Here is an 18851-nt window from a genome sequence, read left to right as displayed (position 1 = left end):
CTGAACAGTTGTTTCAGGGGCTATTACTACTAGGTGTCAGTGACAGGGAAAGAACTTAGGGGACCAATGGGTCACCATGCAATTTTGCAAGAACAGAAGCGCCCAACACTTTACAGACAGAAAATGCTCAGGTTTCAGAGTACATCTCTGAACATGCTACTAGACTGCCCAGTAGGAACAGACACTGTCACAACCAGGAAATCTCACACATTTAAGATTTAATAATAATTATAATAATTATAATAATCAAAAAACAACAAGTGTGTGCATTATACGCAAGGTCTGTTATCAGTGCTCTTGGTTAGCCGTTTGCTCTTTAAGTGTCAGAGGGTTGAAGACAGAGGATGCAGTGTGGATGAAAATCCCATCTGTGACACTCTGAGAGGGAGGGAGGGAGGAAGGAAGGAAGGAAGGAAGGAAGGAAGGAAGGAGGTAAGGGACTGGAGAGGGTTCAGAACCGGACAAAGGTGGCATCAATCTGCCGGACAGATGGAAGGGCCAGCATGATTTTGCGTCGGTACTGGGGATCTTTTTGCAGTGGGTTTCGCTCCAGGTAGACTGTTTCCAAGTTCTTGGCTCCTTTCAGCTCATCCAAGTCGCTCCAGCTCTCAATGAGGTTATCGTTCATCTGGGTAAAACACACACAAAAGAAAAGTGCCAGCAATTTTTGAGAGTCGGTAAAGAATAGACTCTTAATCTCAGGGTTGTGGCCCTAGATGGGCCAGGTCTTTTCCTATTAAGTCAAATGGCACAAAAGGAATCCTTGCTGCTGCAGCTCCCACATGACTGGTATAAGCTAAGGAGCAGTCCTAAGGCCCAACAAGTGGCAAGGGTGGGGACAGGAAGATGCATGCTTGTTCCTCCTTTTGACTGGATTGAGAAGCACGTGGTAGACTTAATTATTCGAGCCCAGTGCTTCCCATGCTGTGGCTCTCACACACATGCAAATTCAGTGTATGGGAATGACATCCGCTCTCCCCAAAATACAGTACAATAATTTTGTTTGAGCGCTGTATTAAAGGTGCCTTTCTGGATCCCCAATTTCTGACCGCTTGGCAGGACAGCCTGGAATTAAAGTTCTGTCACTGCAGAACTTTAGAGAGTTGGAAACTCTCTCACACCATCAGCGACTGAGTACTAGATCAGGTTATCAGGGTCTTAAGCCACCATTCTAAAAACTTAAGAACAGCCTTCTGATTCAGGCCAATGTCCCACCTAGCCCAGCTCTTCCTGTTTAGAGAGTAACCAACCAGATACCTATGGGAAGCTTGCAAGCAGGACATGGGCACAACAGTACTCTGCCCACCTATGATTCCCAGACAAACACTGCCTCTGACAGTGGAGGCCAAACATAGCCATCGTGGCGAAGCTGCTGGTCCGTAAGCATTTCTTGGTCTCCCTCTCATAGACTTACCCAAAATTCTTGGAGCTCTGTTAAATGGGTAATATTTTCAATCTTTTTGATCCTGTTGGCTGCAATGTCCAGCATTGTCAATTTATTCTGAAACAAGCATAAAGAAAACTTTAGTCTCTATTTTCATTCTTGTCTTCTTGCAAATTGTGCATCCTTGGACGAAACAATAGGCATAAAGGGACATGCCATGTAGCAAAACAGCCAAAGTTCATCAACCATACATACTGCAGAGTCAACTGCTCTCCCTAAGGTATTTTTACTGTATTTTTGGTTTTTATGGAAGCCGCCCAGAGTGGCTGGGGAGGCCCAGCCAGATGGGCGGGGTATAAATAATAAATTATTATTATTATTATTATTATTATTATTATTACTAAGGTATAACCCTACTTGACCTTTAGAATCTAAACATCAGGATTGGAAAAATTTACTGAACTGGCCAGAACTAGCAGGCCAATTTTGGACATAAACTCATTTTTTTTTTATAAATATAACGCCTCAAGAGAAAAGCACAACCCACTTCCCAAAATACTACTAGTGTGCTGGAATTCCCTCAATATTGCTTTATATAACCAAGCGTGGCTAAATACTCTATGCTTCTCCTTTTCCCACAGTACAAAAAATACAACCTTTTGTTTGTTCCCCTTTGGCAGAAACTCACGTTCACATTGCGCATCATCCTTGCTGGTCTTCTGCTTCCTCACATTGGTTTCCCTACTTCTACCCAGTACTGTTGCCAAAATTATTTACCTCTCTTGTAACTGACCACATTAACACCCTTTCCTAAATCCTCACACTAGCTTCCTCTTCACCACACAAACTTCTTTTCCTTAACTTCAAACCCCTCCATGGCCTTCCTCACTTTATCTCCACACACTTATATCCAGACATATCCCTGCCTGTGGCTTATAGTCTTCTATCTCCAGTCACCTTCAGTAATCCAAAGGTCTCCTGCTCCCTCAAAAGACTCTGCTTACACAAACACACACACATACAACTCTGTGCTCTCCTCACTGCTGTCCCGTATCCTTCAGCTGCCATTCCAGGATGTCTCTATGATGCAACTCCTTCCTTCCTCAAAACTCACCCGTTCCATGAAGTCATTAGAACAACCACCTAGTCCCAATGCTCTACTGAAATTAAGCCTATACATTAACTAAAATAAATGTGTGTTCTTTCCATATTCCCCCATTTCTGTCCCCTTCCTCTGTTGCCTCCCTTGAATCTGTGTCTTGCTTATAAGCCTCTTGGGGTAGAAACCTGACTGCCCATTCTTTGTAAAATGGCATGTACAGTGGTACCTCGGGTTAAGTACTTAATTCGTTCCGGAGGTCTGTTCTTAACCCAAAACTGTTCTTAACCGGAAGCACCACTTTAGCTAATGGGGCCTCCTGCTGCCGCCACTGCACAATTTCTGTTCTCATCCTGAAGCAAAGTTCTTAACCCAAAGTAATATTTCTGGGTTAGCGGAGTCTGTAACCTGAAGCATATGTAACCTGAAGCGTATGCAACCTGAGGTACCACTGTACAAGGATGGCGCCAAATAAATAGCAATAAATAGGCAACTCACATTGTTTTCCAGTCCTTCAATGACTTCTATGCCATTATGGCTAAGGTACAGCTCCCTCAAGTTCCCCAAATTCTGCAGCCCTTCAATCTTGGTCAACCGATTGCTCTAGGGTGGTGATAAAAAATGGATTAACATGACAGAACCAGATTTTTCAGGTAAAAAATTTACACATCTCTCTACTGAACTCACTGTATTTGCACGGCACATTTTATACACATCTCGGAGTCATTGTGCAGCTGCACAATATCACATGTACACCTTGACCCATGCACATTACTTTATGTTTTCAGTAACCCTTTGCAGAATTTCTGATGCAGTTCGAACAAACAATGTATTAAAAATCATATATTAAGAGGAAAGCATGCATAAAAATGCAAATATTAGTGACAATATCATACCAAAAATGCATTAGGAGAAATTGCTTGTAAAAATCTGTACATTAATCAAAACTGTATACACAAATGTGTTTATTAGAATAAATTCACACTAAGATGCTGAAGAATTTTCATTTTTTTCAATTGCAAATTGCTGAAGAAATGTAGAGAACTCATTTTAAGACTGGAAAATGATAAGCTGAGAGAACTGGTTGACAGTTCCTTCCTTCCACAATCTGAACTATAACTATAATTGCCTCCCTTCATTCATAGAGGTTACTGGTCTTTTTGTCATTCTAGTTTTGAAAGGTCTAAACTGCTGCAAAGTTCATATGATGGAGGGGGGGAAAGCAGACATGATAAATGAATAAATAAATGGAATGGGAAGTCCAGGGCTGATACCTGTATACTAAGCACTGTTAAGTTTGTCAATGCATCCAGGTTCTGAAGCTTGGTGATTTTGTTCTTTCCCAGAAACAGACTGTCCAGATTAGTCAACGTATCAATATTCCGAATTGCCTGCAAATTGACCACAGTAAACATTACAATCCTTGATTCTAGCAAGCAAACCTCTTGAACACATTCACTACTTAGTAAGACGGTAGCACAGTCAATTACCCAATATCACCCCACCCACTCCTTTATCACAAACTTGTATACTGAAGGTGGCTCATGAGATGATTCAGATCAGAAGTCTCATGCTGTATGACTGATGACTTCAACTTTGCACTGGTCAAGCAAGCTGAATTAACACAGTATCCATAGTTAAGCTGTGGGGAAATGCTGCAGAATAGCAACTTTCAGTTTCAAGTTTGAGTTCTTTGTCATTTGGACTCCCAAAGAAGCTCTAAGAAGAAATTCCTTAAGAAGGCAGAATCTTTAGGGTGGCTCACTCAGAACAAGTGGCCTACAGAATCCCATTAGCAGGATGTACCTTCTTAATTATTAAGCACCTGGGGAATCCATGTGAAGCTGGAACAATGAGATAATTCCACCTGGCAGAATATTCAGGGGTGGAGACAGGGTCAGCATTATCAATAAAAGAAAGAAAAATTATCTTATGTTTAAAAGTATTTTTCAAAACAAGCGATTACATGAAGGGACTGGAAGACAGCATGCCGACTACCCAATATAAATAGTTATTAGTCATATTATTTCACTGATGTTTGATTATTATGTACTGGAACAGAGAATATTCTGCTTATTTGTGTCTCAAAATTTCATTTCATCTTCTAGCTTGAGTTGCAGCTTTCACATAACTAGTTCCACTCAACTTCTTGTTGCTTATCAGATGTTTACCCTACTTTCATTATCTTTTTTTTTTTTTTGGGGGGGGGCTTGTTTCCTAAAATCACAGTTTCTTAATGTACTATCTGATCTTGCCAAGTCTACAGTTTGGCTTTCTTCCACCTTCCAATCTATGCTGTCAGTAGTATACAGTTACAAGCCTTTGTTCCTCCAGTACTTTTCAAAGTCTGGGTTCCCTTATGTAACAACCTGAAGTTGTCCTTCGGTGTGCTGCTTGAAAGAACCATGTGCCAGCCACAATCAACACTGTGATGAGTTTCCCTCTTGCATTTTAAAATGTTTTTCTTGAGTTATTCTCAGAAGGGGGAGCAACACATTTTTTAATAGACAACAGGGAGGTAGCCGAGGAAAGCATTTGGAGGCCAAATGGACACTTCTTCCATGCTTCTTAAGTCTCCCTCTGGAAGTCACTGTTGTAGTCAGCAGCAGCACATTTGCAACCTGAAAGTTTTTACCTCTCCCCACTCCTGTCTGATATGGCTGATTTCTCAGTTATACCAATGACGGATCCTTACAGACCACCATCAAATACCTACCCTGATTCGATTAGATCCCAGCTCTAACATCTGTAATTGCTGTAAGTTGCTTAGGTTCTCAATTTCGCTGATTTTATTGTTCACAAGAAAGAGTTTCTTTAACTGAGTGAGCTGGTCCAGCCCCTCGATGTGCCGTAGAATGTTAAACGAAATATCCAGGACCCTAAACAGGAAACAAAGGAAAATGCTTTAAAATGCGATATCTTCTAAGGCATACCATCCCAATCTTGCTCCAAAGAGCTCATAATGCTATATATGTAGCTGGTTCCTATTTTACCTTCACAATGACTCAGAAGTGGGGTATGATGAGAGAGTATGGGACTGGCCCAAGCTTCATGGCTCACTGGAGGTTTGAACTTGGATTACCCCAGTCTAAATCTGTAACTTCTCTCTTTACACCAAGGGTGTGTGTGGAGGGAATCTGTGGCCCTCCATATGTTGTTGGACTCTAATGACCATCACCTCCTCCAGCAGAATGGCATGATGGGGATTGCAGTCCGGCAACGGATTGAGGAAATCAAAGAGCTTTGTATATACTGGCTGAAAGAAGCTTCTGCAGGTGGGACGATAGCTTGTAGTCTCTCTTTATATGAACAACAAATTTGGCCACTCAACCAAAAACCATGTTTTGTACTAAGTATAGTTAGGCACAATGTCTGAATTAACAATGGAATGGTGCCTGCATGAAGTCATTGTCTTACATAACCATGCAAGTTACAATAAGATCTATGATCCAGGAAAAAAAGAAGCATGTTACAATGAGGATAGCCATTCTGAAAGAGGGAGACTAACATGGGAACATCATCTCTCACTAGTATTGAAATACCTTTCCTGGATTCCAGTCCATTTCCAATAAAATTCAAAGTGCTGGCAATTACCTTTAAAGCCTTTAAAGCCCTATATAGTCCAGGTACTCACTCAAGTTCTGTCAGGGCCTCCAAGTTCTCAATCTTTCGAATCTGATTGTCATAGAGATCCAGTTCTCTGAGACTTTGCAACTGTTCCAGATTCTCAATGCACTTAATCAAATTCTGACGGAGACAAAGAGTCTGATGCGTAGAGAGAAGATAAACAAAGGATGTAAAAACAATAACGCACAAGTCTCACTCCCAACAGATGCACTTAATACGGTGTATGAAACAGCTTTGAAAATAAGTTCTCTGCAGGTGGATGCTGCCCTCACTCAAATTATTTGTTCTTCTCCTGCTCCTCCACCAATTCTTAATATCTCCACCTATTTCCCACCAGATGAAGATTCCTGCTGTGGCCAAAACGAGTTACTGTGCATTTTCACTGGGGGGGGGGGGGCGGGGCGGGGACACGTTGTTGCCAATCCTGGCAGTCTTTGGGCCAGGAGAAAATGAAATTTGATCTATAGCACACCACTGCAAAGCCCAGCTAAGGAGATAGTGAATCAAACTAAGTGGTACAAATTACTGGATCTTCCAATGTCCTTTATAAAGCCTAAAAACAACTGTGTTCAGGTCAATGAGGCTTGCACTCATGCCACTTTCCAGCTTAAAATTGCCCTTGAAGTGGATATTAGCCCCACTTGGGAAATATTACAAGTATCTGTATTGTGTCTACCTTTTCTCATGGTGAAACTATTAGTAGCTCTGTGTGTGCATGAGAATTTGAATTGGAGTAAATGCTTAGGGTATGGTGAAGGGTTGAACATTCCTGCACCCAAGCACTGCTCCCTTGAGTTAATTCACTCGGTGGCTGATTTCAAATTTGCTTTTTAAAGAGTTTGGGAGATCCAGCCATGGTCCTCCTCCACATGGAGCTGCTGGGTGACCTTGGGCTAGTCACACTTCTCTGAAGTCTCTCAGCCCCACTCACCTCACAGAGTGTTTGTTGTGGGGGAGGAAGGGAAAGGAGAATGTTAGCCGCTTTGAGACTCCTTCAGGTAGTGATAAAGCGGGATATCAAATCCAAACTCTTCTTCTTCTTCATATGTAATTTGACCCACAGTGGAATGCTACTAGTGTACTTCTGGGTGCCCTCTGCTTCCCTCTTCTCAAATGCAGCCTTTATTCCATTATGCTGCATCCCTCTAGCAAGAGAAATATAGCAAAGTACTTTGGCTGCCCTGCATGCTCTCAGTTACACAACCATGGCAGAGCCATATCAGCTCATCTAGAGAGGGCTCCTTAAGAGTCTCACCTTCACTTTCTTGAGCACCTCAAACCCTTCAATCTTGCCAATTCGGAAATGATTCAGATCAACATCCTGAAATGTAATAAAAAGCCACAAGCCGTCTTAGTATTCACCCAAAGGTTTATTTCAATATTACTTCTAAAGTAGCATGAAGGTAGATTGTAGGCCTATAGCATGTGGGTTGCAAGGGTGGGTGATACCATCACAGTGTGCAGAAAAGCTGGCTTTTGTTAACTAGATGGGAACCCTCAAAGCCCAAGGGCCTTCTGCTTAGAGAGAAACAAATCAGCACAATTGCTGTGAAGGACTCACATCTCTTTCCTAAAAGAAGGGGCTCTGTGCTGAATATATTACATTTTTTTCAGCAATCAGAAACACAAGGATTTGGCCCTATTTTTCTTCTGTGGGACAAGCCCAGCTCCTCAACTTTGCCATGAAAAGTCATATGTACACAGTGATGTCAATGCTCCCCATGCATCAGCCAAGCAATTTGGCTGCCCCATCCCGTTTTTAAAAAGCACATGTAAATTTATGTAAATATGTAAACAAATGTACATCTGTCAACACACAAAGCCACCCAATTCTTCCTTCTGTTTACATTACTACCATAGTACAGTGGTTCCTCGGTTCTCAAACAAAATCCATTCCAGAAGCCCATTCGGCTTCTGAAACGTTCGAAAACCGAGGTGCGACTTCCCATTGGTTGCAAGAGCTTCTTGCAAACAGCGGAAGCCACACCGCACATTTGGGGTCTGAAAAACGTTTGAAAACGGAAGCATTTACTTCCAGGTTTTTGGCGTTCGAGAACCGAAACGTACGACAACCAAGGTGTTCAAGAACCAAGGTTCCACTGTAATGAAAATCCTGTGGGGAAAGTGTCAGTTACATGCTTTGCAACTATATGCTTATAAATACACCGTGTGTGCCACTTGCTTTTGCATTTTGGGGAATGAGACACACAGAGCAGGCAACTAATTCCTTTTTATAGTCTTCTATAGGGAAAGTGGAGCCCTTTGACATGCTGTCTAATCAAAAGTTTTCCACCATACCAACAGATCTGAAAACAGCTTGACAGTGCAGATCTTCAAAGACAAAAAGGAGAACGGCCGATGCCTCTATCCCTTTTTGTATCAACTTTCCATCAGCAAAGTATCTTGTTGCCTTTGAAGCTCTCTTCCCCAATTTCTCTGCTGTTGTGATCCAGCTCTTCTCATACCAAGTACCTGCCCACCACTGCCCTAGATCTCAGCACAGAAACAATATATACATTTTAAAGGGGGAAATCTGTTAACTCTTGGAAAGAAATTCTTGATCACTTCCTCTGTCGGCCCTTCCCATGTATTGCTACAATGTAAATTAAATCTACATTACCTCTGCTTCCGGATCCAGGCTAATCGTCTCCATATCCACCGGCGTCTCGGCTTCAGCTGCAATAGAACAAATGCACTCTGCTTAAAGCCCATGCTGCTCATCAACTGAACTCAAGCTTGCAATGTCAGCTCTCCCATAGGAGAAAGGATGCCTTCAAAAGAGAGAGGGAACACCTAACGTATTCAGAGTGGATTAGGCCTCCTAACCTGGTGGTCATGTTGCCAGCAAGAAGTGTGATATACAGTGGTGCCTTGCAAGACAAAAAACTCGCTAGACGAAAGGGTTTTGCGGTTTTTGAGCTGCTTCGCAAGACGAATTTCCCTATGGGCTTGCTTCGCAAGACGAAAACGTCTTGCGTTTTTTGCAAGTTTGTTTCCTTTTTCTTAACACCGTTAATACAGTTGCGACTTGACTTCGAGGAGCAACTCATAGAACGCGGTGTGGTAGCCTTTTTTGAGGCTTTTGGTGATTTTTGAAGCTTTTCCAAAACTTTTCTGACACCGTGCTTCGCAAGACGAAAAATTTGCTAGACGAAAAAACTCGTGGAACAAATTAATTTCGTCTTGCGAGGCACCACTGTACACTGAAGGAAGCAATACTGATGAACCCTTCAAAAAAAAAAAAAAGTACATTTACAACATTGCATTAACAGAAGTTGTGCTTCAGTGGCTAGAGGAGGAAAGTCATAGCCGGCAAAGTGGCTAATTGTACAAACTGTATAACTGTTACCAGAAATGTTAGATTAGTTATCGGCCATATTTGCAGCCTGCTCCCTTTGGGTAACATGGCACAGCTCTTGGAATGGAAGAAATAAAAATCACAAAGATTATCTGATGGCGGAACACCAATTTCTTGGTCTAGCCACCTGAAGAACTACAGCCACATTCTTCATGATTAAAGTCAGCCAGATATATCTGCAAGCTGTATTATTAGGTCTCACTTTTTTCATTAGAGTACACTGGGAACCTGGTATTACCAGCTGTTTGAAGAAACTATTTTGCTGCTTTGATTTCCCCCCCTTCAAAACCCAACCTCGTTCCTAAATGCAATTCTCACTCTGTATGCATGGAGTGGAGGCGGACTTCAGAGATTTGTGCTGAATAATTCATGCAAGCTTTCCATTTGGCAGGTGGGTGGATTCTCTCCTTCACGTAATGTTCAGCAACATAAGCCCTCTTCAGGCGTTCAAGCCTCAACACAATGAGCAGGAACAAGCAGGAAAAAAAGGAACTCCAGGTGTATAGCAATTTCCATCAAGTTCACCAGCCACTATAGTAAATAGAAGCAGGTACTGTGATTCAAGTACTTAGTGGAAATTATTATATAAAACATGTTCCCAATGAAGGACGTTTCCATAATGTAGCAGCCAAGCAACTGAAGTTTCTTTCTCTTTATTTCAAAACGTTTGTCAGCAGTGCTTTTATTGGTTTTGCGGCCTGTTTTTGCTTTGGGAGAAGAGTCCAGGGGCTCCAATTTCCTCTGTCACACCCTCAGTTTCACCACCTTTCAAGTAATTTTGTTGTCCCCGAGAGGGGGCAATGACAATAAAGATATTATTATTATTATTATTATTATTATTATTATTATTATTATTATTATTTACAACCCTGAAATGTCAAGGTTCTTAGTTGTGCACAGGACCTGCACAAGTAAAGGGAGCTTCCTACTATAGATGTTGCTTTCCCAACATGTGGCAGGAGAAGCAAGCAGGGATGCAATGGAAGGGACGGGACTAACAGGCTCATGGCAATCTCCCCCTCAGACAATGACAAACTTGTGAACAAATAATGACCCAGGAAGGCTACAGAAGCCATTTATTCCAGCACACAGGATTTGCTGACACCCACCCAACTGTTCGTTCCCCTCCCCTCTTGAGCCCCCTTGCTCTGTCTCAGGCAAGGGGAATCTTTAGCTCCCCAGATTTTGCTGAACTGCAACTTCCACCATCCCATTGGCCCCATTGGGGCTGAAGGGAGTTGTAGTTCGGCCAAAGGTGCCCCACACCTGCTCTCTTACGTGCAAAGCCACCCTCTCTCCTCCAAATCCTTTTCTGCAAGCTTCCGCTCACAAATCATCAGCTACAGCAAGCAAGAAGGGCCAAAGGAAAGAAAGGTGTGGGGAAAACAACTGGATGCTCTTGCCTATTTACTCCGCTACAGTCGACTTTTATGCCCCCGAATTCCACACACATTCCCACCACCTGATAAGCACTGGATGGCTGATATGAACTGGATTTAGCTAAATAGTTGTGCTAGCAGGAGCCAGCATGACAAATCCTGCTTACCCACTCCCTCCAAAAAATGGCTCCGGGGTGTGTGTGGGTGTAAGGTTGGGAGAACCCCAAAAGCAGTGTGTAGGGGAAGGAGAGGGGCATGTTCCCACCGTCAAGTAGAAATGCTTGTGCTGACAAATACAGATAGCAATCTGATTAAATAAGAGTTGCCTTAGCCACCAGTGTTCTGAAATCCAGTAAAGCAATAATTCTTGCATTTTAGGGATGAGCAGCGTGCAGCTCCAACACTAGTCTACAAGCCAGCAGAAGAGACACTTTGCTGTGAAAATGTCATCATTCAGTTAATACTGAAACACATACAAAGCAACCACCTGCCCACCTCGCTTATTATTAATTTAGCATATATTCATGATCAAAGTGGTTGTCACAATCTGTTGGGAAGTCAGCTGACATTTTTGCCACCATGTGGTTGAGGCTGAAAGCAAATTCCCTCTGAGTGCACCACAGGGACGTAGGCAAAGTAGAATAAAGGAGCCCAAAATTGTCAGAATGCCAAAACTGCACATGTGCAGGAGATAAAATACAGGCTGCAAGTCCTCAGCCCAAAACAAACTGGGCTGAAAGAAGCAGGCTGCTGTGCCAAACTTGCATGCCAGATTATGAACCCGCCCCAGGCCAGGATTAGAAAAAACCCAACAGTGGTCTTGGCAATTAATACAAAACTAGTCATTTGTGTAACAGTAGGCTATCTCAGCATTAGGAACACAATGCTAGAGCTTGTTCCAATCATCTCAGTTACTCCCAGTTGCACCCATTGTGGCAAAGCAGTTTGCTCAGGAAGTTCCTGCCAGACTCACAGCCAGAAAAAATGCTGCCATTATGCCCAGATTGTTCACAGAATTTTCAAAATGCATGATAGGACTGGGCAAAATATTGTCCAAAACTGGTATGAAGTTCACATAGTGATAATTATAATATTTGAGGTGGCAATATATCACAAATCACAACTTGTGTAAGAGCTAGGCAAAATCTGGTTTTCAACATCGTGATAACTCACCAGCTAAACACTGCAATGTTATCAACAGCTAAACCTCACATTATCACCAGCTAAACATAATCATTCCACCTCAGATATTAATTGGTGCATCTGCCATATTATTAGCATGATACTCTAAAAAACTCTCGCTCTCCTGTTTCACAACTCCATATAACATATGCCATCTGAAATAGATCCCAGGAACAACAGATGTTTCTTATGAAATAGTTTGGAAACAATGGGCAGGATTCAACTAAGGCAGTGATCGCCAAAGTTGGCCCTCCAGCTGTTTTGGAACTACAACTCCCATCAGCCCTAGCTAACAGAACCAGTGGTCAGGGATGATGAGAATTGTAGTCCCAAAACAGCTGGAGGGCCAACTTTGGCTATCACTGAACTAAGGGATCACACATTGGGGCTCCCCCCACCCCAAAATTGGCTCTTGAGGGTGCTGGGGAAACCCCAGAACAGTGAACGGGGAATGTTCCATCTGGTAAGCTGATATTCTTATGGACAGAACATTTGTAATAGTGTGATGTTTAATTCCACCCCAAATGTTGGATATCTCTTTAGCATACATGGGCTCCTTATGTAGTATTACCTAACACAATCCAGCTTTATAACCCCTTCAAGGTGGGTAACTATAATTTGGTATGACTTGAGGCCACTGCAGGAATATGCCTCTATATTGAAAGGTGTGCATTCATACAAAAATATCCACATTTTCTTTGTGGATATGTGTGTGCTATAACAAAGAAAAATGCTTCCAGTTACAGATAGGTAGCCGTGTTGGCCTGCCATAGTCAAAATAAAAAAAAATCCTTCCTGTAGCACCTTAAAGACCAACTAAGTTAGTTCTTGGTATAAGCTTTCGTGTGCATGCACACTTCTTCAGATACGGTATCTGAAAAAGTGTGCATGCACACGAAAGCTTATACCAAGAACTAACTTAGTTGGTCTTTAAGGTGCTACAGGAAGGATTTTTTATATAAAGAAAAATGCTATTAGGGTTGGCAAGAAGGGTGTATGACATTTTATAAACTTGCATGGGATGAGGACGAAACATTCTGTTTTCCATTCAGTAGCAGATTGAGAAAAGGTATATGCAACAAATAGATATTTTTACCCATGCTTATGCTTTGGATTCAGACAGACCACAGTAGGTTTAATTTCCAGCATGTTCTAGTCTCGTTTGTTCTTATATGACTCTGCAAGTTATCCAAATGTAGCAAGTTGAAGCAAGCAGGGAAGCTGTCCATCTCTGCCTTGGATGACAGAGGACTTTTAATAAATGCTCCAGTCTGACTTTGCCTGGAAAAGCCCCAAATTAAACTTCACTGAAAAAGGAGCATATTATTACACTTGGGTAGCTTATTCTTGGATTTCCAAGTCAAAACAGAATGCCAGCAGAAAGTTCTAAAACATATTATGGGTACTACACTGAATCAGAAGGAAGAGGTTGGGTTAGAACAAGCACAGCTTGGATGAGTGAAACAGCCAAGACAGTTTCTCCAACAGTTTGAACTCTAACCCAGCATTAAAGTAGGAGCTCTCAAATCAAGCCAAATACAAACAATTTTTCTGCAAAGTAAGAATTTCAGCAAAATTGATTGATGGCCAATATTAGATTTCACAACAAAAACGTTACAGTAGCCTAAATACAAGAAAAGGTACTGAGCTTAAAGTATTAACCATAAACATCTTTTGTTTTGTGTTTCAATTTCAATTTAATTTTAAATCACATAAAAAACTGAAAATTAAAAAATCAGAGGAGACTTAATTGCTGTTCATTGGTCACAGGCATGCCCCAACACCACTGTTTGCCTCTAAAAGATGGCATGCTCAAACATGTATTCCTGTAAGACTTTGAGGGGGGGAAATTACTGAGCAGACCCATTAGAGGTCATAAGCTCAAACTTCACTTTCAACAATTGTGAATCCTCTTGTGTTCAGCTCTTTTGAACCATGTATACTCTGCTAGGCAAGGAACTAACCAGCCACTTCTCATTACAAAGAGGCCAATGTGGATGCTATATGGAATGACAAAGACAGAAACAAAAATAAAAAATCTTGCTCATAGGAACTGAACAGCTATATTCTACAACAGCCCAGAACATCTTAATTTATATCTATTAAAATGAATTAAGTTTTTAGTATATCAAAGAACAGCAGCAGCACACTATCAGAAAATGAGTAACAATGCAGTCCAAAACATACAAAAGCATTGCTGGAGGCAGAGATACAGTGCAGTATAAAAATTGCACCCCAAAGCCTGCAAGTATAGAACACTTTAATAAGGGGTGGTTAACCTATGGCCCTCTGGATGTCAGTGGACTCAAGCTCCTATATGTCCCAGTCAGCATGGCCAGTAGTCTGGGATGATGGGAATGCTTGTTCAACATTTAGAGAGTACCATGTTAGCTACTCCTGCTTTAACTCATCTCCTAAAGCTTTAAAGTGATGGGTTATGATATGTCTTCAAGTGTATACCAGCATATGATCTCTCTTTCTTGAATAACAGTTTACCTGTTGAATTCTCGCCATTCTGTTCATCCCTCAAACTCTGCTGACTGAGGTCTGTTACTATGCAAACCGTTTGCTTCTTCCCTTCATCGTCTCCCGACTCTTCAGACTCAATCCTCCTGTCAACTGTGTAAAAGAAACACTCTGTAATTAAGTTTTATTTCTGGAAGGAAGCAAACAATGAGACACATATAAACTACTAATGGTATTAAAGCAGGTGTGGGGAACCTGTGACCGTCTTGCAGCTGCTGGGCTCCAACTCCCATCAGAACGAGCAAGCATGACCAATGGTTAGGGATGACGGGAGTTGTAGTCCAACAACATCTGGAGCGGCACAGGTAACCTCTCCACTCATGCTATTGGAATTTCTATATTTGCAACATAAGGAAAGGGCAGCCTGCTCCTATGCATGCTTACTCACAAGTATGCCCAACTGAGTTCATCTGTTTCCAGAGAAACAGCCATGATTCTTTGTTGATTTTGCTGCAATAGACTAATATTTTATTATGGCATGTAAGCTTTCAGTGATTAAAGTACTCTTGTCCAAAAAGCAATTTATGTCACAATAAAATTGGTTAGTCTTTAAGTTGCCACAAGAGTGTAACAGGACTCGCCCACAGGTATTATGCAGAGATGTCTACAGCCTTAAAACAGGATTCAAAGAACAGCATCGCTAGTTGGAATGCTCAATGCTACCACAAGCTACTAGCTAACTGGCATATTCACGCAGTGTCCAGCTAAAAGTAAGACATGACTTGTACAGTGGTGCCCCGCAAGGCGAATGCCTCGCAAGACGGAAAACTCACTAGACGAAAGGGTTTTGCGGTTTTTGAGCTGCTTCGCAAGATGAATTTCCCTATGGGCTTGCTTCGCAAGACGAAAACGTCTTGCATTTTTTGCAAGTTTGTTTCCTTTTTCTTAACACCGTTAATAGAGTTGCGACTTGACTTCGAGGAGCAACTCATAGAACACGGTGTGGTAGCCTTTTTGGAGGTTTTTGGTGATTTTTGAAGCTTTTCCAAAACTTTTCCGACACCGTGCTTCGCAAGACGAAAAATTCGCTAGACGAAAAAACACGCGGAACGAATTAATTTCGTCTTGCGAGGCACCACTGTAATTGTTCTCTATGGATCCAAGTGGGAAGCATAGAACTATCATGTGTATTTAGCTTACATGATCTTTGTTTTTATAAATTACTACATTAGCCCAAACAAGGATTCCTCTTCTCAAACCTTCCTGGAAGAAACCTTATTACCAGATGCCCGAGGACTGTTCTATGGCAACTCAGTGAGAAGGAAAGAGCACCCTGCCAAGATTTTTGTACATTTTTCTCCACCCAGTCTGCAGGTATAGATTATAATTACTTCATGTAACACATGGCATGGAAATCTTTCCAAGACACTACCACAGTCTTCAGGACTGCTTCAGATGTTATGAATTTCCTGCACATACTGTGTATGTGAGAAAAAGAGGACCAACCACACACAGATCGCCATGTGTGATCACTGCATACACATCTAGTTTGCCATATGTATCCATATGTATCCAACATCACAAAGTCTAAACAGATGTTAAAGAAAAACAGTAGCTGTACAGAATCTGACAAAGTAACCTAAGTATATTAAGCCTACATGAAGCTTACTTTAAAATCACCTGCTTAGGGACCAAGATGGCTCATTTTTAAAATTTCTTTGCTTAATCTATATCATAGTAGATTTGATTACAGGAGGGAACTGGTACAGCAGGTATGGGCAAAAGGCATATCTGTATCTACTAGTAGATCTCAGGATGATTAGCAGTAATTCAGGTAGGGTTTCTAAGTTCCAATTGTTAAATAAGAGAAACAGCAAAAGAACTCTGCCCCAAATAAAATAAAATATTGGGCTGCTAAAATGAAGAAAGCTAACTAGAAGTGAACTTTTGTGTTAAATAACTGTGAGCTCAGTTCAGTTCTGGTACAGTACTGAAAACCTTAGGTTCAAAATGTGTTCAGAAACACCCTTTAATTATAACTGTACATCATTTGCACTTGCTTCTTGTCGGCAGATTTTGGGGTTCCAGTAAAAAACAACAACAGATCCAACAAGCGTGAACTCTGCCACCCCTAGATTAGAGCCTGTCCTAGGATGTTTTTGATTCAAATGTCAGATTAGCTTGCATCATAAACTTTCCCCCCTATTTTTTGGCACATCACTTAATGGCACAGTCTTAATTTTGCACTTGTAATACAGGCATAATATCCACCTACCATATAGAGTTGCTGTAAGGATTACTGAAACAGTGCATGTGAAGAAATTTCAGCTCTTAATATTTTTTGCTCTCTGCAGAATAGAATTAGTAATGACTGGGAAAAGTACTAAGATGCTAGGATGACTATTCCTACTGTTTTTCAACAGAACATAGAGGGTCAATAGCAGTGCTCTTTTGCACTACTGATGGAGCACCCATTGTGTTTTGTTTTCCTGGCCTCATGCCTTAATATGGTTACTGGCCTTTTGGATTAAAAGCCCCAGAGTAATATTTTTTCATAATTCATAACCCATCATTCTAAATACTAACAAAACCAGCAATTCCTCCTCAAAGGTCCAAGAACAGAGTTCTCCTAAATAATTTTCCTGTCCCTACAAAAAGCAGTCACACATTATTGTTCACAGTACAAGAGATTCATACATATTAAAATTTCAATTCCTACACTACCATAAAGAACACCTCATTGAACTATTTTCCAAGGTAAAGCACTGAAGGGGAGGCAAGAGGCAGCATGTGAAACAACTAATGGGGTCCTAAAGAATATAAAATATCCCTCTGTGTGTCAGTTTAAACTGCGGACACCAAGGATTCCAGTGACCACTTAGTGGTACCGCTTAATCTGGTGGGAGGAAGGATTATCAGATACCTCTTCTTCGAAAAGATGTCACCCATTTAAAATTATATTAGCAGTGTCACACAGATAAGGAGGGATATATTTTGTAGGTCACGCTAACAGCGTAACAGAAGTCAGGCACCCAAGTGTTTTTTGAAAAAATAAATTTGCGGGGGGGGGGGGAGAGAGACCCAACAACCTGCATTAAAAAGAACATGCACTGGATATGGATTCGGGGAGGTTCTTACAGTCCCCCCCCGCCTCTGCTTTGCACCCCCCCCCCAGTTTCCCCTGCCCAATACCATAATTCCACCATGCTTCCTCCCAATGCCCCCCCCTACACCTCTCGCCCCATAAGTAGGTTCCCCGCCAACACACGGTGAGCCTCCTCCACAGCGCCCACCTCCCGCATAACGCCGACGCCCAACGGCTCCTGAACCGCAGCCTCCCCGCAACGGCCGAAGCCAACCTCGCCCGCCCCAACCCAGATTCGGACACCGCGCGCTACGGCCCGGCCTCTCACCCTCCATCATCTCTTGCACGCCCTCCCCGCTCTCCGTCTCAGCTACCGTCGTCGCCATAACGCTTTCCACCCCCTCCCCCTTCCGGCATCGGACACAGCGCTCGGGACAGCCAATTGGCAGCTCGATCGGAACCGCCTTCATCCAATCACAGGGCCGGTTTCGCCGCAGCGGCTCCCAGGGGGGTTCTTGCGCCTGCGCCTGGACCCGCGGCCTTCTGGGAAATGTAGTTCTCCTTTAGGAGACTCGGCGGCAAGCCAAGGAAATACGGGTGGAACAATCTCAGGGGGGTTGGATGGGCAGCGGACGCCCCCCGCGGTGCTTGTCGGTCAGCTGTAGGGACGCGCTGTCATGGTCGCCCCTGGATTGGGATGTGAAGGCTGGCTGTCTCCATGCCAGCAATCTGGCTGACAAAAAAATAAGAATTTTGGGGGGATGGGGAATGGGGAAAATAAGGGTGGCTAAAGGAAAAGGGCTAAACTGCATTTTCCCTGCCGTTCGCCCATCCCCGGAGATCTTGGGAGGAGGGGCTTGCACTTCCTGTGTTGGGTAACTAGGTTTTGGTAGCTGAGCTTAGTGTGTGGTTTATGGGCTCATCTGTTTTTCTTCAGCTTTCATTGCAATGTTGTGCTGTTTACTCTCCCCGCCAGAAGTTTGCCAAATACTGTATATCAAATGCATATAACTATGGATATCCATACACAAGTAGACCCCTGCTGGATCAAAGGAATATGCTCTACCATGAGGCAGAGTGAAGCAGCTGCCTCACAGCAAATTCAGAGGGGTGGAAAGTGGCTAGAAAGGTGGCATAGCTGGAGCACCAATGAGGCGACCTGAGGCAACCCATCTTGGGTGGCCCCAAATCCCACACCAAGATCTGCTGAGAGGCCCAACAGTGTCAGTCTGCATTTTTTAGTACAAAAAGTATTGATCTGATGTGTAGAG

The 18851-nt window shown here is 42.5% G+C and overlaps 1 protein-coding gene across 1 annotated transcript; it reads right to left on the bottom strand.

Annotated features, from left to right (window-relative positions):
• Nucleotides 1-201: 201 nt before the first annotated feature.
• Nucleotides 202-18064, bottom strand: PPP1R7 (protein phosphatase 1 regulatory subunit 7). Its single transcript, XM_081192704.1, has 10 exons — nucleotides 17909-18064; nucleotides 14526-14648; nucleotides 8731-8786; nucleotides 7366-7431; nucleotides 6118-6248; nucleotides 5200-5362; nucleotides 3758-3874; nucleotides 2982-3086; nucleotides 1415-1501; nucleotides 202-628 (listed from the first exon to the last, which is right to left on the bottom strand). Exons 1-10 carry the CDS (start codon nucleotides 18048-18050, stop codon nucleotides 452-454), a joined length of 1167 nt encoding a protein of 388 aa, XP_081048830.1. The 5' UTR covers nucleotides 18051-18064; the 3' UTR covers nucleotides 202-451.
• Nucleotides 18065-18851: the final 787 nt, after the last annotated feature.

Source organism: Podarcis bocagei (assembly GCF_964188305.1).
Source record: "Podarcis bocagei genome assembly, chromosome: 4".
Lineage (NCBI taxonomy): Eukaryota > Metazoa > Chordata > Lepidosauria > Squamata > Lacertidae > Podarcis > Podarcis bocagei.
The sequence above is the reverse complement of the archived record's forward strand: the minus strand, read 5'-3'. Positions and strand labels throughout refer to the sequence as shown.